Source organism: Varroa jacobsoni, unplaced genomic scaffold (assembly GCF_002532875.2).
Source record: "Varroa jacobsoni isolate VJ856 unplaced genomic scaffold, vjacob_1.0 scaffold_1355, whole genome shotgun sequence".
Classification (NCBI taxonomy): Eukaryota; Metazoa; Arthropoda; class Arachnida; order Mesostigmata; family Varroidae; genus Varroa; species Varroa jacobsoni.
The window spans coordinates 101,618-129,439 of NW_019214257.1; the positions used below are offsets into that span (position 1 = coordinate 101,618).

Sequence of the window (27,822 nt, forward strand, 5' to 3'; positions counted from 1 at the left end):
AAATCCAGAATCTCCTTATCTGGGGCTTTAGCTTGGTACTTAGTTATATTATTCCGAGACCAAAGGCTTGCAGGAACGATTAATGCACTATTATTCCATTAGTCTTGTTTCTATTTATTCACCCGTCGGGTTCTCTACCTCGCCAGACGCGTTAAGTCCCGGACAATATCTGATTCTTAACTCTTCCATCGCACTAATGTGTGTAGCAGTATATTTTCTCTTTGTCCGTCTTGCATTTGTCCTTTCGTTAGTCTATTAGGGCAATTTTGGAGTCTTTGCTTCTTAGCCATGATGCCCTAAAAGGAGGCCGTAATCCTCTTTCAGTTTTCTATATGTTTAGTCATTAAATCTAACATTTGTCGTTCATTTTTATTGGAACCTTACTATGTGTTGGTCTATCCTGTATTCCGTCACGTGCTTGACAGTGAGGCATGGTGTGTTTGGCGTCTTGCCAAAACTCTCAAAAAAAAAATCTCAAAACAAGCGTATGCTTACCTGAATTTTGCTCTTTTCCGCCATGTATACTTGACACTGGCCATGCACAGGCAGTATTTGACATGAGTGGGATAAGAGTGATATATCGAATTTTAATCGCTTTTCTATGAACCTAAAGTAATACGGTTAAGCAATCATTTTCACTTTCACTAACCTAAATGTGGGTGCTGCTTTGGTACTTTCGTGAACGGAAAATTGTTGTAGTTGATGTTCAGTGCTTTTGTCGTCCATTAATATATACGTATAGCATTCCCCATAAGCTACACAATAATGCATAAAGCATATTAGTCTAACATACACGCAGGATATCGAAATTAAAATGTCTATGACATGCAAGTATAAATTTTAAAATATAAAAACGTAAATAATAGACTAAAATTATTTTACTTTATTTTAGGTAACTCAATAACAACTCTAACAAATGCGACGTAAAGGACACTTAATTGCAAGATATATATATATATATATATATTCCTTTCATATAAAATTTTCAGTTTCCAATCGGTTTCGTCATTTCCTTTTTGTAGTGAGAACACACTAGTGCTAGTAAAGAATAAGGTTTAATTCGGCGATACTTCATACATTCCTAGCGATATATAGCGACTAACACATTTAAAAGTTAACATATATTAACATCAATTCAAAAAATGTGCGATTCAGAACCTTTGTTGTTACCATAATTTTGTGCATATTATTAGCCAATGTTAATATTGTAGTACCTTTTGAGCGCCATTGTAGCTTATTTTTTGTTATTATAAAATTCTATTTCGAAGTCGTTATTGACATCAAGGATCCTGTTGCAACAACATCTGCATCAGCATTTGACAAAGCTCGAACACAGCAAAACGCCCGTAGCTTAAAAGCATCTGAGTGAGCTGCGCTCTTCTCCTCGCTCACATACGGCTTCATGAAATGTTTTGATTGTAGTTGGGACCCTTCGTCTCAGAAGAGTTGTTTGTAAACGGTGTTGACTGTTTAAGCACCCGTGGCTTATAAAACATAAAGACAACATTTATTGTGAAATGGAAGGGTTATTGTTGACAGTATACATATACCAGACACCGGTGAGTGCTGTGAGTGAACTGTAAATTTCTGGCTATCCAATTTATGTGACAATTCTGCATACAGTAATGCTACCGAAGTTCGTTGGGAACGCAGCGCTATCTCGAATGCATCGTCTGTCGTATCAGAAGCCTATATCTTACCTGACATAACTTCCCTAAAGGTTGACCGTTTCTATGTGTAAGTCTACAAGTATTCTTATTATATTTCTGAATAAAAATATTAGCTCGAGTGTTATGACTGACAACGAAGCTTAGTTACCACTATTTAGATCTGAATATTGTTTCATTATTTGCAAACGGTAAGCCTAACGTATTCCAACCAAAAATGCATTTTTCTAGCAAGATTTTGGACAGATAGATCACTAATTTATGTGATACTGATCTTTTGTATCGCAAGATTCCATATTCGATGAAAAACTCGTGGAAAAGTTGACTGGTTTACTTGTTGTACATTATTATATATACCGTGATCTGCCATTTTGTAACTTCGGTATTAAAATTAAGCATAGCAGTAGTTGCACATTAAACGATTCTAAGCCCGAACTATTGAGCTCATAGCTGTTTGCAAATATCTTAAAAAAAAACAGTGTATGCAATAACTATGTTAGTTTGCGAGAATCGGACTCAACTAGTGAAATACGAACATATCATTATGAAAGAAGCATATATATATACATATATATATATATATATATATATATATATATAAATGTATATATAATAAACGGGATATTGGAAGAAATTGTACATTTCTTGTTTTTCCTGTTCCTATCAAAAATGGTAGGAATTAGGTGGAATCGAAAAAAAGACACAGTTTTCACCCAAAACGACAGCTCACGGGATTACGGGCTGGAACTTACCAAAGATGTCATTTCGTGATTTCGATATTACATTGCGCAAGTTATCTTTTTCAGAAAGTGATACGAAATGCTTCCAAAGCAGAGATGCAATAAAGAATCACTCGAAACCAATCAATCCTGTGCAAAGTACTTGCAAATATGGTGTCTGTAAAAAGACATCGGAAATCAGTGTCCACCAAAAAAGACCACCAAATGCTAAAGGATTTTTACTTTATAAATTATGAACAGGCATTTTCTTATGCGCACCTTTCTAATGGATAAGATAAATATAGTAGTTTATGCTTTTCTCACAAAAATATATAAGGACCTCAACAAAGATGAGAAATTCAAATTATCAATAAACAAGTTTTTGTTTAACTTTAATACCGAGATCTTGTCTTCGACGTTAGGTAGAAGATGTGGATTAAGTCGACATGACAAATGCAACAGTACGTCTCGTAAATGTCCTTCTCGTCTTGCGGAATGTCCGATCATGGTTTGTACCAAAATTACAAGGGCTGAAGTTCGAACGCGTTAAATCGCACCATCTGAGCGGCCAACTATGGTCGACCAGGAAACGTTTTGTGAAATAATGCCATTATTTCACGCAAAACACAGCAAACGGAACCATTTGTTCAGAACCACTTGTTCTTGTGGCTCTTAACGTCTATTCGTGGCTTAAAAAATTGGAGTATCATTATCACGGAACGGATATGGATTTATTTATACTTTCGTCATAACAAATGAAATAATTCCGGCTGTTTGCAAAGCCATCAACATGAAAATGAGCCTTATGACTAAAGATGATCTTGTAGGCAAATGGATTGTGCACTCGTTTGCAGCTCTATTACTCAATTGACGAGCTTTCTGCTGTTCGTAGTCTATATGTTCAAGCCGTTAAGTAAGCTAGATTTTGTATAAAAACATATTTTTCTTGAGAGTATGCAGCATATTGTTTTTAAAATGCTGAAATTTTGAGCACGGTGTCGAACGGATGTGTGCGGGCACAGTGCAGCAGGAGGCCGTTATATTTTCTATCGTTTGTTCCCATCGAATCTATAATATTTATAAACAACGATTATTCTTTTCCCATTTAATGTACTCTGTACATTTAATGTACAGAGTACATTAAATTACTTTTGATATATCTATATTTAATGTAGATATATCAAAAGTTGGCCTCAATTTGTATATAGAGACAGCTAAGCTTTATCATCCTTTTTGAAATAACAATGGGAACGTACTATTGTACTGAGTCGCGATCTATTTTTAAAAATGGAGGGTGGTATGTCATTTAACTGACATGATGACTCGGCCATTTAAAATACAGCAGTAGAAATAGCGCCGAATTTAGCGTGAAGAAACGCTCTGTTTTTTGCTATGTTTTCGGATATATAATATTTGTGAGATTTATTACCACCAAACAGTAAGCATAAGTAGTGTTTATTCAATGGGATGATCTTCTAAATAATAGCTGATATGAATAAATAAGTTTGGAGAATTTTCGATAAGGTTAAATGGATTTAGTAAATTATTTGTAATATTATGATGTCTACATTGCAATAAAAATGTCAGACCGACCTTTCATTACATTTTAAATGTTTAACAACGACACATAAAATAATAAATGAAATATGTGGTGAAACGTTTCATGTGTACGCTTCCGAAAATATTCTGTAAATGGCAGCCAAAAAGTTTGTTTTTTTTTTTCGATTTTAATTCTTTATTGTTTATTTACTTCAGCGTACTGAAAAAAAATTGATGTGCAAATTAGGTAATTACAATAAATATACTTCCAATAGGTATGATGTGATCGAGGAGGTGCCTTACTCATAACTTACTCGGCTCACAAGTCGCTACATAATACGGGGTAACGAAGATGCTCATACGATCTGCATACAAGACCCCCTACATCTGAACCATGGATATCAATAACGCCGCAAACGGGACTACCCATTTTGGCAACTCCGGAGGTATTAAGTGACTTTTTTTTCTGGTAAACTTCTGACGTACTAACTGATTTACATCTAACCAGGAAAAAACTAAAAAAATTCTTAGAACCGACCGCCCGAGGGCGACATCGTACACCAAGTTGTCGATGTCCGCGAATGCCTCCACCTGATCCCCTCTGATTTTAAATTTTACTATTTGCCGTGGAGCGACCTAATGATCCGTTTAACATTCTGACCAAGAAACCATAAATCGGCGTGTTTTAGGAACTCAGCCGAAACAGCACTCATCCCGGATTTGTCGCATAATTCTTCAGTACAGCATTGATTTCCAAACTACGAAACAGCCGGCGCCCTGAAGAATCGGACAGCAGAGAAGTCGCGCAGGCTCGACATAGTGTTTGACGGTCATGCACGTGGGCAATCAACCTGGAAGTGGCCTGTTCTTACACTGACAACAGAACGCGTCGAGGCAACGACTAGTAAAGCAGGCTACGCAGACCCAGCATCTTGATTACCGGCTGGTCACTGTCCTCTGGCGTATAAAGTCGGGCGGCCTATATCGAGACGCTATACTAAATCGGGTCAGCCACCGCTACGATGCTCGCAAAGTTTCGCTCTCCTATAGTCGCTTGCCTCCAGCTAGTCAATAAGTCTCCTTGGCCTTGTTGAACCCCTCGGACCCTTCCTCGTCGCCCTCTTATCTTCATCTACCTAGAGACCTTTTCTGGAGGGCCGACCTCCTCCAGAAGAAAGTGTTACTAGAATATCTGTTGAAAAACGTCTTAGTGTTCCGCCCTCGTTACGACTTCTAGGTTATACTATGCGAAGACCGGGCCACGTCGATACGGCTTCACGCATCACTCCCCCTGTTCTTGTGAGCACTGTGGATCCGTAGGTATTTCTTACCGTCACTTAGCAAAACTTCTTTTTTTCATAAAATAAGGTTCCGGCACCCTCAGCCCCTTGCAGAATCCTCCGAAGCAGTCCGCCGCTAAGTTTACAGAAGTGACGAAACTCGACCGCTAGAGACTAGCGATTGAGCGGCCGGTGAGAGAAAACTTACAACCTGCCGAATTTGGAAATACATTTCCTATAAATATAAAATGAATACGTTAGTTTTACTGCTACTGTTTTTTATTTCTGTATTATAAGTGATCTATCTTTCTTTGGTAAGTTTGTCATAACCTCATTGTGTAACGAATAGAGTTTCGCGTCGGCTTCAAGCTGTAAAAATTGAAGTTTTGGGTGAAAAAATATACTTTTGACACTTCGGCTTGGCCTGTTGGTGAGGTTAAACAGCTGCTGCAGAAGTAGCATGAAATATTTATGTGTATACAGCGAGGATTCTAAAAAGACTGCATAAAACTGACTTGCAAAGTTGTCTCCCCGATTGGCCATCTGAGGTCGGTGAAGGTCGATCGAAGACTTTTTTGAAAGAAGACGGGGGGTAAGTAATTTGTTAATTGGGCGAAACAATAGACGGCGATCATATGAATATCGTTAGGCACTTTAAGAATATACGATTTACCCAAAGATTGACAACTCTCACAAACTGAGTAACTATTGCAAGGAAACACGGCGTCTCATTATCTCTAAATATCTCATTCGACGATGAGTAACATGCATCTATAATAATATGTTTTCACACAGAATCTTCACTGAGAAGTGGTATATTTATATCCAAGTATAGGAATGAATGGATTGCTCCAGAACATACGCCCAAACATAGGGTTAAGCCAGATCTTCATCCCAGGAAAACAGTGATTTGTGTTTGGTGGGACTGGCAGGATTTCAGACATTGAAATATACATGAGAAGAACAAAACGGTTAAGATTTGTTTGTGGCTTGATTGTATTGAGGAAACAAGGTTAACCAACAGAAATGACTCGATAGATAATGCTGGACCGGCACTTCTCTCGATAGCTGGTGAATAAAAATAGTAACCGTATGTCGAACAGTGAAAGGGGCCTCAACACTTCTGTTTTTAGGAAGTCGTTAGTTTTTGTTTTACGCCTGACTTATGTTCGACTCAATATGATCGGGGCCTGTAAGGCTTCTTGATGATGCTGCAAAGCCTTTTGCACTGAGAACCTCTAATTACTAAAACTTTACCCGCTTCATATTGCATCTGTCCGGTTAGCGACCGAAAATGGTTCTGCTATACGTCGGCCGTATAATTCTCTGAGCAAATATAAATAAAAACTCAAAAATTATATTTAAACCATGTTTCGTGGTCATTGGCTGTGTTTTTAATTTTTATTTCTGCTGACGCTTATAGCTGTAGCATTCGGGTTGCAACTTCTTCCATGATTTACCATTTTTCATAGCTTTCGAGCATCATGTTCACCCATTTCATATATCTCATTTTACGGGCCAGTTTTCGGCGTATCTCTCTTCCATTGTCTTACTTCAAAAGTCACTTTCTGCATGCATCCGGAAGAGGCCTTTTTAGGCCAGATAGGATGATACCCGGGCGTGCGTTCTGTTATATTAGGAAACAATTTCTAATCTAACTTGTAGAGATCACTGGGATCGACAAAGCTGGTTAGTGTAATTTTTTTCTTTTTGTATTAACCTTTATTTTATTTGGTGTTGCTGAGAATACTCGTTGCTGAGAGATCAATCTCGCAATACTTAATGCTGCTTTGTATGAAACAGTTCTGAACGATCTAGCTGCTCCTATCGCGACTTACCTCTTACGGTTCTTAAGCTTGCACCTGTTGGTTTTCTTCTGCATCATAGTACTCCATAATAATTCAGCATATAGGTCGGTGCGGTTTGTGACTAAAGCTAGTAGCTTTCTAGCTCTTGTGTCAGGGCGCTGTGTTATTGGAATTTTTTTAATGAGGTCTTCCACTGCTCTAACTACTTCTATCGTCGCATAGTTGACATGGGCTATGTCCAGTAATGGCCACTTCTAAGTGTTTTAGTCCTTTATAAAACAGAACTGTGTAGCCATTTATGTAGACTTTGTTTTCACATTTTTTCTGCCATTTAACAGAGCAGGCTCGGTCTTTCAAAGCCTACTTTGAGTTAGTGCTTCCTGATCTAGTTTATGATTATATTTATAGTATTATCAGTTTTCACGTTGGGTTCGATCTTATCTCTGACTATGATCACCGATTCCGCAAAGGCTACTATTAATACCCCGTTCAGGTATTTTTAGTTTAAGATATCGTCGTATATTACATTCCACAGTAGCGGTCTTAATCGTTGCGTGACCCCGTGCTCATTTAATACGTATTACCATAACGCACTATAAATCTCTCCTACCTAAGTAGTTATTTATGTAGCTAAAGGCAATGCGAATATCTTAATGCTGCGCCTTTTCCTTCTCCATCTGCCTTTTATTTTTTGTTTTGCCAGACCTATAAGCTTTTCGACGGTGTCGATTGTGAACAAGCCTCAAATGTGTTTTTTAGTTTTCAGTCATGGGTCTGTTTGCTATAATGTTCCACAACCTTATTTATTGAATTAAGTAGACAAATTTTGTAGACAACGTTTTGTAGACGTTTTGATGTATGAAATTGATTTTCTCATCCCGCTAGTATTTCTGCTCATATTAATTATGTCTAACAAAAGGTACGGGGAAAAATTTATTTTGAAAAGGGATCTTCAAAATGGTGGCTGGTTAATAAGGTGATGCGAGAGGCTTAGTTTCGTGTTTTGAACCTTCCACTCTGCAATTTTCCTAGTTGTCGTTAGTGTGCCCATTGTCGCATTAATCAATTTTGTGAAAGTTAGGGAACCATCATTGACTGTGCACCAATTTTTCTGTTGTTGATAAGAAATCGAATGTGCATTGATGTCTTCGTATAAACTTACATAATTGCTTCTATCTAGGTTCTACCGCAGGAACTTGGTCATTTTGTTATGTTTTAATGCCGTTCTTGTTTTTAGCCGTATCCCTGAGTCCGATTTTATATACCAGGTACTTGCTACTTGCAGGTAATAAGCTGTTAGCTTAGTGTCCTAAAGTTTCGCGATGGAAGAAGTTTACCACTTTCATGCATTGCTTGAAGTGATGACACCTACTTTTGTATTTAAAACACATTGTATGTTTTGCAAGCAGTTACCATTAAGTTGCATAGATCGCGAATAATAATGCGATTTTATTTATCCGATCACGCGTTCATCGCGTCCAATTTTGAACTTTCCTCAATTGAGGAAATTGTCCGCTATATTTTAGTTCGTTATTATGATTGCAGTTTATATTCCGTTGGAATCTTGTCCAAGTTTCTGTATTTTCGGCGGCAGCTGCCTCTAGATCATCAGTTGTCATTTTTTGTGGCCAACTTAACTATTGGATCCGCTAAGCTCATAACCGTGCTAACAAACTTTTTTTTTTTTTACAAAGTACGTGCATCTTCCTTAATCAGTAGATGGAGTTTGACGTTTTCTGATGAAGAAATTTTCTCTATTTCAATGTCCAAGTGTGTGGAGCAGAATGTGGCCCTTATATTTGGCAGGACCTGAGGGCATGGTTGTTCTTGACTGTTTGTGGCTATTGTAATCAATCTGTTTTCGTGTCTCAAACCCTAGCTGGACGACTTCAACACTAGACCCAAAATATCTGTCGAAAGAGTAATTGGCATAAAAGAGAAGGTTGAAATGGGTGATCACGAATACATAATAAATTAATTTGGTGCTAGCATCTAAGCAAAGCGCTGTACTTTGAGACAAAACATCAAAGTTCCAACCTTATAAATTACAGCATACGTGAGGCTAATACTTCGCGATATCAGAGAAGATATGACAGAAATTCGATTTTTTGTCTTTACAAACATTAACCCGTTACGATTTTATATTGTTGAAATATCTGAGTACATGTATTTATATAGTTCGAAAAAATTTCACAACTTCTAACAATATCATTGGCATCCAAAAAGTCGCTTACAACTTAATCTTTTTAATTTTTCAACTTCATTATTATGCGTTTTTGTTGAACAAAAGAACCATATAAAGCACTACCTTAGAGGAGGTTCTGATGCGGACATTGCATTTTAAAGAAAGCTGTTTGTCATCTTAAGAAATAATGTTTTTTGGCTTAGCGTATCACGTGATACTCCAGAGGATGCTTACTGTATGTTCCAAAACAGTTAATTTAGTAACAGCGCCGTAAATGATATCGGCAACTCAAGATGGCCAGCCACGAAAAAGACACAAAATAGATTAGTCATAACGGAGGCACGTGTCCCTGTAATGGTGCATAATGGTAACGTATTTGCTTGCTAACTCTGAGGACGTAACACGCTTCTTTTGACGCTGGGAGCGAACCATCGAAAGCAATACTAATACTAGTGCCAAACGCAAAAAACTCCATATATATTTATTTCGCATCGAGAAGCAGCTAAATTATGATCAGGATCAGCCAGGGATGCAAATAAAGCAAAAAATTAGAATTTTGAAACTATGGATACACTAAGCCATGTCGATATCGTCCGAATACCCTGTGAAGGTTAACTGTTTTAACATACGTCTGAATTTTCCATAAGTGCTAACCGATGGTTCATTAAATAAAAATGTTGAAATGAAAGGAGACATCAGTCGAGGACAAATTATCTTTATGGAGGTTGGCATGCTTATTGCATGAAAGATTCCGGTATCAGGACCCTCTTCAGTTGGTTAATCAAATATTATTACGCCTGCTTAAATTGTGCACTAACGTTGTTATTACTAACTTGATGGGCGTAGGAAACCTCGGTTTAACATCTTTCAATTTCGTTTCAAGTGTCCTCCAATTTAATTCCTCGTACTTTTTCTATTGTTTCTTCACTATATTAGCTGCACTCGTTGTAAAAGCTTTTTTATTTTCGAATCATAAAATTCTCAGAGTTTAAGGAAAAGCACGGGAAAAGACATTTTATTAATTCATACATGATGGCTTTGAAGGTCCTGCAGCGCAGGGCCTGTCTTATCGTTTACAACAGTGTATGCACCTGGAGCTGTAATAAATTCTGTATAGAAATTAGAGCAATTTCCGTCAGTGTTGGCAGACAGCTTGCATCACAGATGTCAAGGAGACACGTTACCAGTATGACTATCCATTGATAACTCCAGCGTCAGCAAGCAGCGACGGATTAGATAGGTAGCGTCGACAAAAACTGTGAAACTTTAGATTGAGGCTGAACGCATTTTTGGGGAAGAAAACAGCGTATTAAAAATCAGGCTTCGGCTGAATGTGCTTGATTGTGACATCAAAACTTTAAGCTTATTTACGTCCTGCTCAATAGAGAGTGGCAGATTTTAAACGCATTTATAAGTTTATTTGAATGTATGTCACACGGTATACAAACAAATATGCACCTCGTGCAGTTAATATGAAGGGTAGCTTATTAACCTTTTTATCTATGGCCTGCAGGATGAGACCCTCTTAGAACGCGTGAAACCTAAGGATTGAGAAAAGAGGCCATGCAATACAATTTTTAGTATGAGTAGCTGCAGGTAATTTAAAAATGTTAGTGTGAAACTATTCTGCTAACAAATCTATAGTGTATTTTCGTGTAGCTTATTCTTGTGCCGCATCTAAACAAAAAGTGGTTGCTATAGTGTCGTATTAGGGTCAAAAGTTTCAGTCTTAATCTACTCTATGCACAGCGCCCATTTTAATGGCGCATTTTATCCCGGTAGTGTTGTGTATATCAATAGTATAGGTCAAATCCTCGTAAAAAACGAGAACTTACTGCCAGATCATAGCTTAGACTAGAGTAACCTCGACTAAATATTATACAGCTTGCTGCACAAGAGACAAGATATGTACATTCATCAATATAAATAGTAAAAGTCTTGTTAATAAATACGAATGACTTCTCGACCACTTCGCTTTGCCCCCGAAACTCTCGATTCAATGATAGATAGGTCTAAAGCTTAAAAGGCGCTTTGTCAAATGGCGTAGATCGTAACTCGATCAATGATGGCCTTGAACTGAATCAGTGATATTATGTGAAATCAGTGAAACTGCGACATAACTGTCGCAGTTAGTACACATGCCAAAACAATGTACGTTGTATAGAAAGCCAGCCCTTCCTGCGCGTTTCTTAGTGTCAAAATTTTCACACCTTCCAATGAACCAAGTTCAACCAACAAGGAATACAAGGCTAAGTTACCGTGATGATATATGCAATTTAGCTTTTCGATTCGAGGTCTAGCGAGCATTGAACAAACAATTAACTGAGAAGAACAAACATATCTTGACCACAAAGTTAGTGCGAATGAATTGCCCTAACCTTCAACAAAATACAAGACCGTGCGGATAAGTGAAATTTATTCTACTGCGGATTTATGGTAGTTCTGTACCGGTTTCCCATGACCATTTCTGTTAGATACATTTTCACATTTACATTTACATTGATAGAGACATTTTCTGTTAGAATTGTGTGTGTCCCGATGATAACCTACTGCGTCACTTGTCCGCCTGCAAAATTTAGCAAGATGGAGTAGTTTAGGTCCGAATCCGGGTTTCGCGCTAGGAGCTAGCTATCTGAAATAATATCTAAAAAAGGGGTGTTGGGCATAAAACTCGAAAACAAAAAAAAAGGTAAATTTGATCCATCACAATTTCACGTGCGCCGTGTTTTTTTTTGAAGTTAGTGGTAAACACTGGCTTTATTATAAAGTTGAATTATGTTTTTATGATTCGTTCACTAAGTGAACACGAATCTTTTCAACTGCTTTTAGCAGCTTTTAAATGAATCATCGGTTTTTCTAAAAATATGTTTTTATCTTCAGGTTAGTTGTGGCAGGCCAAACATTTATTAGGCTTAGAAGTAATGGTTTCCTTTTATGTTTGCAGAAAAAGATGTTCCGAAATGCCTAATTTGCTTGTGGAAGGACAGAGTATGCAGTCCATCGTTGCCGTTGAAAGCCTTTGCATAAGGGTAAGTAGTATCAATAAAATTGTAATGTGATGCACTTATGCATAAAATCAGTTACTCCGTGTTATATTTGGTGTAACTATTGTTACTGCGCTATGTTCACATAAACAAAGGAAAAGAGGGAGAATCGCTAGCACCAAAAAGCCTAAATACATTTTCCAGCTAATAACTGTGTGTGTATGGTTTGAACATCGCAGAACGAAGACAACAACTCGGGTAGGATGGTAATTGCTTCAGTGGAATCATTGGCGGCAGATGTGCCACGAGCGGACGGCATCAAGGTGAAATCCGCAGGTCAGAATGGCAACAAGACTGGTCACGATAGTCAGACAGGGAGAAGGCGTAATACCCCTGCTCAGAGTCATGCGTTTTCTGGCCCTGCAGCCAAAGGAAATAGGGTGTGGCTAGCAGAAGTGATTGAGCTTTCGGATAGCGATGATGAAGTGTGTGTAACCAAAGTTGAAGCTCCCAAAGTAGCAAAACCAAGTCATTCTATCCCAAAATTATCCAACACAGACTCAAACTTAAGTTTGCAATCGCCAGTGATTCGCACGAATTCATGCCGTCCAGTGCCAACTGCGGTAAGGGGAGCATCACGCCCTGTAGCTAGCACACCTGCCACTACAGCTGCTCTGAACGATTCGATTCAGATACAACCCAAGGTGCGCCCACCAATACCTCCTAACACAAGTTGCGGAGTTCGTCCTGGACTCATGCCTCGATCGGGAGCAGGTATGGAAATCGTTTATCGAAATTTCTTTTCGCCGTCAGAAATTCGGGCTTCGCACTCTCGGGCGTCCGTGGCAAGCGCATCGTATTCTGGGCGCCGCGGTCGGCCTCCGTTAGCGCGTGCAGCATCTCTCCTACACAGTATCATCACTCAGTCTACACAAACAATGACCAAAAACGCGAACGTGCAAAATGGTAGAGCTTTACATGTTCTTAATGGTGGCCACGTTCAAACCGAGCGCCCGGGATCTAATCCAAGAACTATTTCTGCACCTGTTGTCCTCGCAGATGGTAAAGTGAGACAGACTCGACCGTGTATCATACAATCCCCTGCCCAGGTTGAGCGTACTGCACCTCGACCACGAGTTGCACTGCCTGACTCCTCAGTGCCAAGGTATCCAACAACACCAACTAGTCTTCGAAGCGGAAGGTATACGCCGTATATGGATAGCCCTGCAAACGTGATACACGTACCCAACAGCACATCACGTCCAATAGAAAATCCGGCATGCGTATCTGCTACAATACAGCAGAAGCCATATGCTGTACTGTCTTCAACAATGGATGCTTCGACACGTGGAAAACCACCCCGCATCACTGTACAAGTATGCTACATTTGTGATATTTATTTGAGCCAGTAATTCAATACACAACTGTTAAAACCTGGTCTTTTTTAGAACATTGGTCTTAGTACCTATGTGGCCGACCGGAACGAGAAGAAGTCTCAGAGCTCTGTACTGTAAAATCATATCCGTTCTAGATATATTTTATTTACCGGAATTTTTCAATAGTCAGATTAGTCATTAATGACCTATTTAGTAGAAGTCAAAGCCTCATTTCTTCATCCAGGGCAACCACCCCTCTATTAACCTTAGTGCAAATTTTTTTGCCTTATAGCCTTCTTTTCATTTGCTTGACGCTATGTGGTATTCTTCACTACGAAGACAAATTCAGTTATATAATTATTTTACCACAGCGCTTTTTATAATCGTTTACGGCATTCGTTCCGTTGAAACTAGAAATTCCTAGTTGAAACCCGACGGAGTTTTGCATAAGCTGTTCTTATAAGAGTTGTTGTTAGTTAGCAAAGTATTGGGTATGCATACATTTTTCTCGTATATGAATTATATGGAACTAGTGCTATCGAACGTTGCGTTAGTTAGTGTTCGAACGTACTCTATTACTTACTACGTGAGGATGCTTTACCCGCTTTATGTTCGTGTTGAGATAATACGCTTGGAATCCACAGGACAGGTACGACATGCACGAACTCGGCATGTTACTAGATTGTAATGCTTTTCACTTACTCATTGTCGTATACGAGCGTCCTTCTGTATCTACCGTTCACGAGCGACTGCTTCGTCAGGATCGCTGTTGCCTTTTCCACCGCTGCTTTCTCTTTCACAGTCTTTTTTCCTAATCATCTCCTCTCACAAAAGACCATTTCATATGTACCTCTCTCGCCGTCTCGCGAGATACAATGCGTTTACGCGTGTATGCACTGATCTCTATCAGATGGGCATCGCCTTAGACATTGAAGAAGTACTGGTTCTAGCACGTGTCGTTAACGTAAACGGCCCAATCAGTTTACTACACTATTGAACTTGGTCTAGCTTCAAAATCTGATCTAGCACACAGTCTTGTTCTAACTGGAAGCTAGCGTAAGTTCCCGACGTATAATTCTGAACATTTATACTACCGATTCAGTCCACAGATGCATACGTTTCACGTAATATCTTCCAGTGATCACTCGACGGATCTAAAAATAGGCAATCAAGATTTTACCTGCGCCGAAAAGTACAGCGGTAAACAGCTTTCCGGTCCTGGTTACTAATGGGGGCCCTACATTTCAAGATATCCTTTCCAATACGAAAATGTAACAATAAATAAGATTTCATAATTGATCACGAATCTGCATAAAACACATTTTTACGATTTTTCGTAATTCAGATTTCTGTCACTAGCCGAGATGCGAGCTAGTATTAGGTCCCAAGTAAATAAATGCATTATTTAATTATTTCATACCTGAATACTCAATTAAAATAAAACGCTCGCTTTTAACAGATTTTCTGGAGCCCCACTGTTTCATAACCCGCATCTTCCCGATATTAAACAATGATTCGATCGTTTTGCGCGTGGTCCAACGTCGAGTATGGGATTTTTTAAATTTGTCGAACCCAGTACTTTATGTCACAAAATTAAATTACAATATACACTCCTAGGCTCGATTTCACTCCATAGTTATAAAAATGTTCTACTACAGTGTCAAGCGTTCAATAATCTGATTATCGGACCATCTGGCCCTCTGTAGGTGTCTGTCCAGAAGCAACGCAGCTGAATATTTTTTGAAGAGGAAGATCGCCTCTCCATTCAATGAATACCCTTAACCTTAACGTTTTTTTATACCACAAATATTTCTATATAATAATAATAATTTGCTAACGTGACGTCCTGATAAACGATTCGTCTCTATCGCCGCATTTAAGTAACGTACATCTGAACATCGCGAATGAACAGCTGTTAAAATACGGTTAGAGCTATTATTTTCGGAGCCGCTTTTGGGTTACTTGCAATGATCCTTTCGGTAGGTATTTTACTCAGCAAAAAATGAGAGTCCATTATAATGATTGATTATCCTAGACATTATAACACAACAAGCAACAGCGTTACGTTTGCGTCCAGAGATTTTCTAACTCCGAAAACATCTTTAACTTGAACTTTAAAAACATCTTTAAAATGAACGCGGCTGTTTAAAAACTATACAGAAAAGCAATGGTATTTTCAATACTGTCCAGATCGCTCGCTTACTTTTGCGCGCAATAGAGAATTAATATTTTTTATGCAGTCCTTCAAGATGGGTACGTTTTTATAAAGCAAGTCAATGTGCAATGTTCTTGAACAGCGTGTGAAGTGTACTGTCAAAATTTATTGATTTCAGAGTCCGCGAAAGGCTTCAGGCATCTCGAATCGATCTGGCACTCTAATAACGCATCGTCGAGTCACTAAAAAAGAAGTTAAAAACTTACATTTGGATCAAATTGACGCACTCGTCATGAGGTAGATGTGTTATCGCTTCGTTATATATAGTACGAATGTAGTGTTAAACTATAATAGTATGCCTAAAAACACAAGGATATATTTTTCAAATCTATAATTTTTCAAGGGGACTTCATTATTCGACCGAGAAAAAAACGAAATGTCGCGGTTAAACGGACAGAGGACGCAAATAACAGCTTTGGTTTATAAATCGAAAGCATCCTTTTTTGTTAATAGGTGCACCATGATGTGTTAAATAAGTTGAATAAAGGCCAGCAGTTTGGCAAATAATCTTCAAAGAGGTATCTAACTCATCAGTGACAATTTAAATGAATATGCAATTTGTCTTTTTAGGTACGGGAGTGTCGTACTGAAAGAAATAACATTAGATGAGATCGTCGCCAAAGGTATGGGTGAGTGGAAAATACCCAAGAATATTAAGATAACTCCACGTCGGTTTCCGCCGCGACAGTTCAAAGCTCCAGTCGCTTTAGCTGATCAAATTGTGGTAAGTTCCTTATCAAATAGACATGAACTTACCATGAATTATTATTATGTTTCCGGTGAGAAGCTATATTTTTGTTGCTTAACTGGATTAAAGGTCGTCGTATCTCTGAAATAACCAGGGCATTTAATTTACCTTTTGACCTGTAAGCAGTCGGACGGCGCCACAAGACTTTGTGAACTCCATTTGGAGAAACAGCGATGAGCCTGATGTAAATATGGTCCCCATTGTTAATAATCATCACATTAGATTTAAGTGCCGATGTTCTGAGGACCTTGATACTCGGATGTTACATTTCTTCAAGAGAATGCGGATCAACCTACAAGCTTTCAAAGGAAATTCATTCTAGACTCGTCACAGCGAACTTTGCGATGATTTATAAGATTCACGGATTAAGGATATAAACTTTCGGGTCTTATTCTACTTCACTAAATTGGAATATCTTGTATAAAATATACGCGCAAAAGTAATAGTAACGTAGTTATTACTTAAATGTGGTTTCTTTGCGGAATGCGTTGTCTTTCTTTCTGCGCGCCACTGGTCTTCTTACTAAAGCGGTTGCAAGACAAAATTTACAGTTGCAGACTTTTTTCTTATAGGGGTAAATAAAAATCTTCGATACTGGGAGATACCCCATCCGTATGACGTGGTAATTATCGAAATGTATTAGCTATGAAACGTTTATGTTTATTAGCTAGGCCAAATTTCCGCTAGCGTCTCTTAAAAGAAACATTATCATGCAAGATGCAAACGAACGCTCAAGAGTGCTTTTGCTTGGCTTTCGAGGAACTTTCTCTAAAATCAGCAATGGCCGTACATGTTAGCTATATAAAGGCGTTTAGCACGCTACACTACGATAATCGTATACTACTATCTATGCATAGCAAAAAAAAAGCTTGCTAGTTTTTTACTCGCTTCCTAATGGCTAAGCATGCTTTTACTATCCCCGTATCCTCCATCATCCAATATGATATTTATCTGTATCCTTAAAAATTTAAGAAACTTAAAAAAAAATTACAATGGTTCCCTTTCCAAACGACAGCTGTGTAAACAGTTTAGCAATCTATTTCAATCCACGGCTAAAAGGAACATTTGTTAATAGTACACTCTATATTAAAAAAAAAAATGAATGAAGGTCTATAAGGCATGTGCCGAACAAATTGCGTCTGAAATGAGTGACCGATGTCGTTGATGAGGTTGTTTATACTGTCTGAACATTGTATTGAACACAGGGTACACTTCATTTGTCTAGCAGCAATAAAAAGGGCTGACTTATTACCATGAGTAATTCTTATCACACTGTAAATTTCTCGTTTGATTGACACGATGTCTTTAATTATGACGGCTCTTCTCCCTGACGAGCAGGCTATTTAAGCTTTTGAGCCCTTTTACAAGCGTTTTTCATTGATGCTTGTGTTGGGAGGACTTTCTTACGACATAAATGTAATAAAAAAATGCCTTGATTTACAGTAATAATCACAACATTTCCCTTAAATAACAACTGAAATCGACGATCGAAATTCATTCATCTGTTGACAAACAAGCGTTTTTAAATGAGTTTATTTATAGATTTGTATAATTTTCATTTTTATTGACACTTCGAGACTCGAAAGCAATTCACCATAGCAAAAAAGCTGGATATAATCGACATACATACTTCATACTTCTCCTATAGACACTAGCATGCACTTGCGAACATTTCATAGGAAATATCCTCGGATGATGACGACGACGACGACGACAATGATGCAAAATGGTCGCCAGTCAGAATTAAACGTGAAAAGGTTCGTTAATGTTCTGCCACTTCACTTGATGAAAAAAAATCAATTAAATTTGTCAGTCCTATTAGAGTAGTTTGTATCTAATTACAGTGTGTACATTGTTTAATATGCAAACAATCTTATCAAGGCCTAACAGAAATTTTTTTGCAGAACGTATTTTATTTTCTCTACTAAGGGCTAAATCTCTCTGATCTTCCTGTTTACAGGCGGACTCAGACGGGTCAATGTGTCCTGGATCAATAAAGCCCGAAGTTAGTGAGACAGCAGCGCCAAAAGAGCGATTGATGGCTGGGCTTGGTTTAGTATCCAAACCTGAAGCGAACCGACTGCGAACAGTTAGACCCTTGAAGAAGGATATTGTAGCTGTTCTCAAGGATCGGCGAACGATTAAGAGGTTGATTTCCTTATTTGAAGTAATATTGCGTACTCAGATAGACAAGCAGTTAATGGTGTGCCTATGCCATTAACCTCTGTCCTGGTTAAAGCGAATGCTATGCAAGCCCAGGGAAAGTAGAAGATGTCTGTGCAACGAGAGTCAATCGCAGAGAAATTGAGACAAAGATTTTCGAGCATCTGTTTCTATGTTGCCAAAGGATGACTTGGATGTAAAGAAGCTACCAATGAACTGAGCTTGCTCAGAACAATTCCAGGTAATATGAACGCCAAACATCTTGCAGAAGGAGCTAATTGCGTTAATGAACGAGCAGAAAAGCTGCTAGATCTTATTTGGATATTGAACCAATAAGTCATGAAATTGCGTTTGGGTTTCGATGAGCAACCGAAGGTCCTTCCATTACATTCTCTGACCATGTTACATGCGCGCTTATGCCAACATGAAGCATTGGGCAGATATAGAGCTTGAAACGGGTTGCCGATTTGTAGAAGTATCTAAGCGAAACACATGAGGACGATCGTTGCAAGCGACAGAACGTTTTAAGATCGGCTGTACGAACAGAACAAAGAGCAACCACTAAAGCTAGATTACTGCTTGTGACTACCGGTCACGATTTCCAGTGAACCTATTTGATGCACGCAGTAACGGAGCACGCATATGCTGAATGAAACTCGGACCCGTCACGGAGTCCTCGCAGATTTTGTCGTCTTGAGACTAAAAAAAAAGGTAGAATAAAATAGAAAAAGGTAGAAAGTTGGGACAATAGTATACGTCTTTCATCGATAGGTGAAAAGTTCCAAAAAAAGAATTCGGCATAGCATAAGCTTCTACAGTATTAAAGCGAGCTGTACGGAAGCTTTTAGGTGAGCTATTACAATGCATGAGTAGGTCGAACGTAGACCAAGTCAATCTCAATGCTAAATGTTATCACGGGCAGACAAGAGGCCGGAATCGTAGTGTGCCTCTAAGCAACAAAAACCTAATCTTGCGTTAAGAATTGGGGATCTTGACAGAAGGGCAGGGCTGAGCTAACTGTCAAACAAGCAGTTGCAATCGTTACCTAAGGCAAGGCAAGCGACTTTAGTATAGAAAACCGAATGGTATTTGGATAGGACGAATTCCCAAATGAATGGAAGGTGAAGCTGTACTGTTTTCCAAATCCATAACAGATTTGCTCTTCGGTTTCATCGCATGATTGTCAAGACATCACACGCAGACATGGCTCTGAAGAGAATGGAAACAGGTGTTGGAAATGGAATAATTGGCATGCTTATAAGCAACTTCGGTTGGTACAAGACAATCTTCTAGGTCTCATAGGTGATGTTATTAGGTTAAAAATGGGCACATTTTCCAGTTTTTTTGGAAACATAAGGGATATAGAATTTTTCAAGTCATTTGGTTGAAAAACAGCTCTGGTGAATTTCCATATGACTAAGAATGAGAAGTGCTACGAACTTTAGAAGTGTGACTAAGCAGAAGGTTAAAAGAAGTCCTTAGAAAGGAATACTTTCCCTAACATTGCTCGTGATATATATTACATATGTGAGCAAAATGAACCAACGAGGCTTTAGGCTTTGCCCTAACAGCGATGCACTGTGAGTTAGTAACTGGGGCAGCGGTCAATCGAGTCGACGCTGTACATGGACGGGAGTCAATGAGGTCCAAAGCTGGGTAATTGGCTGAGCAAAGCCTGATAGAGAACCAACATAGCCTGGCTTGTAAGTAACCCATTGTTGTTAGTCTCTTAAGCATGACCGCTATTATTTTCGTCCTTGATGAGTGTAGTGTGATGCCTTTCAATTCAGATGAGAGTAGTGCTTAAAAAGCACTATATCACATGTGAGCAATTTCGAATTTTAGCTGTATTTACCAAAGGATTAGATTTGGTAGCGGTTAAGAAGCGAAAGCAGCTATAAGCTAAAGGTTGCTGATCTCGATTGAGCCTGTGCTGGACATCATAGGCATTGGCTTGAGAATGAAGAAGATGCTATGCGAAACCGTAAGAAAAAAGGACATGGACACCAGGGCTTACATTTACCGAGTTCTACCCCTGGACAATTGCTGATAGCAATAAGATAACTTCATTAACTGATGGGTCTTTCAAGACGGCGCAGGTGTATACTGATTAAACGATAACTAGACCACAATTGTTGAAATAGAGTTGCAGATAATTTCGGGCGAAGCTGGTGGCCACCCGCGAAGGGTGCTGCTAAGCGAAGTTTGCCGATCAATAGTTTAGCCCACAGATTAAATCATAGCACGCTGTTAACAGGCGGCTTTAGACTGAAGTTAGTCTGCTACTACAGTAGCTTGCGTGGGAGACCCTAGAAATCAGAAAGATTGCAGGCTCATCAAAGTCGGTCTTCAGAAGAAGATATGCACGAAAACATTATCGATCATAGTGCCATCACAAAGAGATGGGCGTCAAATATATGGGTGTGCTGTGTAGCATGTAAATTACCAGAACTAATACTTAGAATGGCGTTGCTTACAAAAATCTTGACTGTTATTTAGGCGCACACAGGGGAAAACATTAATGCACCGGAGAATGCACCAGAAATGGTCCATCGATTAAGTGGTGGAAATGCACTAATCCAGTATGCTACTTTATATACATAGAAACCATATCAAATAACACGTAATGATGGTGTCAAACTTACATACCCTGTAGAAGCATGGGAATCAAAAGGTAAATCAGGGTACATTATTAGAGCAATAGATTTTTTGAAACGAAAACATTTTCAATCAAATTGTCATATGGGTCAACAAGGTGCGCTTAGTTTCAAAACTTCTATACGTGTACATTTCTGTTGATGTGCAATCTGTTTACATGCAATGAGTGTGAGACCTCTGATGTAAGATTTCACACTCCGATATGAATGAAAGAAATAGAAGGCCATACCCACAGTGGGCTGATTTGTGGGCACTTGTAATCCTTCCATCGAAATTTCTTGGACAACACACAACGGCCTACACGGGCCAGTTTTGCGGGAATCTCATAAAAGATGCTCGTTTGTGTCATGCGCTTCTCTGTTGGGGCTCATTATTGGATGTTTCTGGCTGTCTTTTTACAGGTATATTACATGTCCGTTAGTCTCTATTGTGAAGGCGGACTGTATTTATAAATACGTTTTAGCCAAACGTATAATGAGACCCCAGGCTTTCCGTTGCACGCGTCAGGAGCCTAACAGAACCACAAAGCAGAAGAAGCGGCGTAGCAAATCGACATTTTTAACTAAGCTCAGAAAGAAAGCAAAACCAGATGTAAGGGTGGAATCCGCGGTGAAAAATGAGGTAATGTTAGCCGAAATACTTACCAGTTTAATTTTTTTTCCAGAAAAGTTTTCCATGTATAATTCCAAAATCATGTAATTTTAGATTAGGTTAGAGGGAGAAACGGAAAAATATGCATCTCCAAGAGCCTTTATTTAATTTTCATTGTATGGTCATCGTTCGGAAAACTATCTGTGAATCGTTCTTCTGAAGATCGAACAGGTTGCCGAAATCTAATTTAACACACTTTTCAGTTAATATCGGCGAATTCGGTTGTTAGCGATGGGGGCAGTGATACCGAGATAGACGCAGATTTCAATCAGACGTCACCTTTACCACAGCTGAGTGCGTATTATTGTTATAAAAATATTGTGAGCATTATTTTCAATGAAACGTCAAAGCACTTGCTTAGAGCGTGTGGTTACTGCGAAGCACTGCATTGACGTAACGGAATACTATGATGTGATAGCTGAAGTTGTCGGGTGGGAATCACCGCTTATGAATGTCTACGTTTTCTGTTTTCGTTTTCTTTTCAGGATCATCCGAATCACTATCTAAGGCAGATATACATGCGATGTCTAATATCAACAACAGGGCAGAACTCCAAAAGGTAACTAGAACGTCATACTTTTTTTGAATTCATGCTTTTCAAATACGCTTGCAGTATTGCAACTACCAGATTACTGTGTCTATTGAGGTTCTACACTATAACGGTTAAACTAAGCAAACTCGTGCATTACAAATCCCCTGTCTCAGTCAACTGCAGAATGAGTAGCACGTGATGACGGAGAAAACCATAACTTCGAAGTCCTCTGTGTCTGTCAGGTATACGCTTCTTTCTCTGCTTGTGTAAGGGGTCAAACGATGCTATTACTTGCAGTGTGAAAAACACTGGGCATGCGATGATTTGCCATGCTTTATATGAAAGTATAGCCTGTTCATAAAAGCTTATAAATTTTGTTTTATGTAATAAAAACAATAGATTCAAAAAAAACCAGCTGTTTATTAGTAATTTTGAATCGATCAGAGTCTCTCCGGAACGACAAAGATACGAAGTCGGCAAACCCTGCTATTAAACGGTTTCTAAAAAGTATCAGAAGCACTTGTGTACGCCAAAGTGTGAATTAGGTCTGGAAATTAGCAGACATATTTAAACGCATCAATACTGTTTTGCTCCTAGTCACTTGTAGAAAGTTACCTGCGCATTGATAAGAGTCATTCTTCAAATCAACTTGAATGGTTTAAGTTCTGAATCGAAGCAGATGACGGCTAGGTTGAATAAGTACATCTGTCAAGGGTGCTGCTGTCTGTACACGAACATTTTATTCAAGCCTATATTTTCAGCCATATACAGCCTATAAAGAAGTGATATCAAATTAGTTAAGATTTAGAATTCCCACCCCATAGAAATAATCGTTAACAATTCAGACTAGAGTAAATTACGGTCAGCAACGTATTTCGAATTGCTCTTGTTACAGGTCATAGCTAATTCCGAGGCGGCGTGTATATGGACGTCCTTCAGCACAGCACAGGCACAGAACAACACCTGGTGTCCTATCGTGATCCTTCGAAAAATCAATATTGACCATATGAACACCATTGAAAAGTGTAACGCGCTGGTGCGTCCCACAAATTCACAGGAAAAGAGAAGCTTTCAAGGTCTGTAGATGCCTTTTTAACATGTATGGTTATTTTACTTCTAATCAAAAATATGCACCATTATTATTCCCCGTTATTTGGACAATGGCTTATTTGTTCCGCTGCTGTGGGAATCTGGGTTACGGGAATCGAAATTGCCTGTGTGTCGTCACGTCAAAATTTTATCAATTTTTGTTTCAAGAACCAGTGAAGATTTGGGTAATCTGTGAGAGTAATGTCTGGTGAATATGGTAAATGACTGAGAGTTTTCAGTTGCAACGTTTCCACTGTTGTCGCTCTCATGATTACGGTGGGAAGTCGAGCGCGATTACGCAATAGAAGTAGCTCATCTCTATCAAACTAATCTTGCTTGTTTCAGTTACTGATATTACATTTTCGGTATGAATCGGAACTTAAAAATGTTCAACTTAAAAAAGAAGAATAGCATGCGTCTCTATGCCTCTACATTCAACACCGAGTTAAATCATGTGGCACGAATTTGTCTCAGTTCTTTTACCTTCTTAATCTAATAGAGATGGAGGGTTATACTATGATTCAGCTTTGCATCGGGGACTCCACGGGAGTCTATTTTTTTGGAAACCGTAGTAGTGATTTTTCACTGAATACGACGTTGCAGGAAGATATTCGTACTTGTGAACCGTTTGATTCTCCGATTTCCCTTGGCTCATTGCAACCTAGCGGTTAATAACTCGAGTAAGAGCATTTTATACTGAACCATTTATTACACACACACATACATACAAACATATATAACGACAAGGAGCCTATAGTTGAGAATACTATCAAAAATAAGTTTAAAAAAGGCACTTTTATCTAAAGAATAAACACCACTTAAATTCCCAGAACACCAATTTAAGTCGGTTTTGATGGGCAATACTTGCAAGATAAGCCTACATCTCTTAATATTATAGGCCTTACTAAGTACGCTGAACAAATACTTTGGGTTGTATCGTCAGTCCTTGACACTGAAAAAATTTAAGTTAAAGCTAGAATCGAAAATGCTACGTTCTGCAACTTGAGACATCGGTCTTTGGGATCCGGAGCAGGTATTCTAGACATACCTTTATTTTGCCGTTCTATTTACAGGTGCGCGCCCCATGGAAAGGCGGTGTTGTCATTGCCGGTTCAGTTGTCTAAATATGACGAGCCTCCGAGAACATTTCTGGGACTCCCATGGCATCAAGCTGTCCGACTGAGCTGGATCACATCCGTAGAGAAGAATAAACCACTGATACTGCGCGGTTCGACGACGAAAACACTGTTTAGCCCGCTGTTTCCTTCAAAGAAGAGTAACTTGCTCAATACTTTAGAGCCACATATCTCTTTGTTTGCCATGCTACAATGCCGTGGCACAAAAAACTATTCATGAAGGCTAACCGAGGTTCGAAGCAATGTTTCGAAGCCTCAAACTTGCACAGTATGAGATTAATTATTCTGAAACATGAAATGTTGAATTTGTATATAAGATAGTTACAAAAGTGACAATGCCATATTCGCTTCGACACAAGTTACAATGTGATAGAGTCATGATATGTATATATGAATGTACAAAATAAATTGTCTATAGATGATAAATGTTAGATATGTACTCGAAACTAAATACTTTTAATAATCTATTCCATTAGTATTTGGTTTTCACTTGTACTTCTGCTGACTTAACTAGCACCTCCCGTTGAGGGCAGCAAGACGCTGTCATGCTCAGCAATCATTTGGTTATAAGGTAATGGGATGTACGTCGGGGAATTGTTGCATGAAGAACGCAGACTATCAGGACATATGTTGAACGTATAAACCGTCTATAACCAGACGTTGCCGTGATGGCATAGTGGGTAACATATGAACCTGCTAACCTTAGGGACAGTAGGATGGTCCAGCTTCGAACCCGGTACACCTAGTTTCGTGCTGGGAGCCATGTAATGCCTAACGGCGATACTAGACGTAACACTTGAGACATAGAGATATCTAGAAGATTATTTATTTTACTTATTTTGACAGAAGAACATATATTTTAGATAGTACTGCAAAACGAAAAGAACGCCTAAGCATCACAAGGGTTTATTGTAAGCAGTCTGAAAAAACCGTACCTCTGTTTTCCGTTGTAGATTTGCTTCGGCTTATGTTTTCTGACGGAGTTGACTATATATGTACGTAACGAAATTGCTGCATAAAGTTTCGGGCAGCGTAAGCTCAAGTTCTTGTTCTTGCGATTCTGCATGTACATGAATGAGAATGTTACATAGGAAAGGTGGCCGTCCGGCTTCGCGGTTGTCGATGTCGAAGGGCGTGATTGCCACGTATCAAATAAATGGTTCTATTTACCAAATTAGAATATTAACGTATATTCATGATGCGGTGACCAAGTGTATCACGTCCAGATAATTGCGTATACTTCTAATCGAGAGTATGTGGTCTATATAAGCTAGAGGTTTGAGGAAAGGGGTTCCGCTTCGTTAATTTCGAAAAACGGCAACTTTCGTACCGGAATGCGTTCAGCTAGAAAACTGTTTCATCATTATACCTATAACACATTTCTCTGGAAGTGATACCGTAAAAATTTAAGCAGAATTCAAATTCCACAATCAAGACCCGAACGAAAAATTCGAACGTACCACAAAAGACATTCGGAACGTGCGTACCTATACTAAAACCTTTCATTCAGCTCGTTAATTTGGTGTTTCATGTTGGAAGTGGCCGCTTGCCGCCTAAAGCCGACCTGCTGAACTAAAACAGTAGCACTAGACCTTAAATATTTAGTACCTTGCACCTAAAACAATGGCCTTGAATACATGGTGTGCTTTGGTCCAAAAAAAGGATAACAAGGAAAGCATAAATTTGCTTTCCGCTTTAGCAGCACATCAGTTTTCGTTCGTAATTTCCGATTGAGCATTTCTTGGCGCTGCAACGTAACTAGCTTAATTCACCTTTTACTGTCAGTGAGTGCCAATTAATTCCGTACTATAGAATTAATCATTTCAAATGAAAAAGAAGGTACTGATCAGCAGTCGCAGGAAGGACGTTGCCTTCATCTGTGTGGAAAAGACCAGAGGAGGACCGGTGGATGGAAGCTCAACTGGCACCAGTGTTTACGTATCATGCGACGACCGCTAATACCTGTTATTTCGTGTAGGTCGTACTGCGGGCCCACAACCAATAGGCTCGCTGTTGTTGAACGGGCACCCGTGTGGTTCATCGCATCAAAAATTTACCTTTCAAGCCACACGTAGTACACGTTCGTTTAACGGACAGTTACTACCTCAGCAATGGTAGACATTAGGATCAAAAATAGAATCTTTCCATTTCTCATATTATTAAGTTAGTCTTAAGATCCCACAGATGGTTCAACCGGAATAAGTTTTGCAACCGCATCTTTGTTGGAATCGTCGTTTGGTCTTAGTCCACGACAAGTGACGCATCCGGATAAGTAGTATAAATAGTAGCAGTCTTTTTACGTTGTCATGAGACGATTTCTAATTGACGGAATCAATCTGTGATTTGTTGACTTCAGTAGAAGCAGGTAATGGGTTATTGAATAACTATATGGATTGAACTATGATGGTGTCTTCTAATATTTAACGGCTTGCAGTTGCTTTGGATAATTTGACTGTGTACTTCTTTCGAACATGTCTTTGCAAAAACATTATAGTGCTGCCCTTCATATCGCTGATGCGAGGAAGGGGAAGAATTAGCGTCGTTAATATCCGTACACAGGGGTAATTCGTATGTCGTAGTCCTCTAAATTATTTAGTTTGATGTATATTAAGTCCGCACGGGAGAAGGCTGACCGTTCACCTATTGTTTTTCTATGCTGCAGCACTCATAGACATCGAAGGGCCCACAGGGTTCCATGACGTGAAAATCATCAGCGTTAGCATTTTTTGTTTGGGCTGGCGAGGCTCACTTTGACAGTAGTTCGTTCGTGAACCACACATCCCCCAGGCAACAGTAAGGCCAGCAACAGTAATGTCGGGCATACTTCCCCTGCAAACTAGTGCCGCTAAATAACAAGGAGAACCATACGGACGACGAACGATTGCATACGACGTGTAGCTAAAAGCGTTCTATCTACCTTTAATTTACCTCGATTTTTATCGCTCTCATAAACCATCTTAGCTAGAACAGAGCCCAAACCAGCTAAACCGGACCCCGTCGAGATCATACCTGCAAAATAGAACTCTGTGCCCCATCTGTGTGGTACGACTTCATACGTCTCACAACGCGGCT

At 39.0% G+C, this 27,822-nt stretch overlaps 1 protein-coding gene across 4 annotated transcripts; it reads left to right on the forward strand.

Annotated features, from left to right (window-relative positions):
* Positions 1-993: 993 nt before the first annotated feature.
* Positions 994-25,225, forward strand: LOC111269108 (uncharacterized). 4 transcript variants are annotated; one of them, XM_022848475.2, is made up of 13 exons: positions 1,419-1,737; positions 12,143-12,227; positions 12,422-12,956; positions 13,242-13,558; positions 15,892-16,010; positions 16,344-16,497; positions 18,201-18,278; positions 18,482-18,669; positions 21,744-21,963; positions 22,197-22,287; positions 22,479-22,552; positions 23,421-23,601; positions 24,688-25,225. In XM_022848475.2, the coding sequence occupies exons 2-13, from the start codon at positions 12,159-12,161 to the stop codon at positions 24,795-24,797; spliced, it is 2,136 nt and encodes a 711-aa protein (XP_022704210.1). In that variant the 5' UTR covers positions 1,419-1,737; positions 12,143-12,158; the 3' UTR covers positions 24,798-25,225. The 4 variants fall into 4 exon arrangements, 3 of the variants coding, with proteins under 3 accessions (XP_022704209.1, XP_022704210.1, XP_086828104.1); XM_086971978.1 differs by having other exon boundaries at positions 1,422-1,737; positions 12,422-12,518; XM_022848474.2 differs by having other exon boundaries at positions 1,416-1,737; positions 12,422-13,558.
* Positions 25,226-27,822: the final 2,597 nt, after the last annotated feature.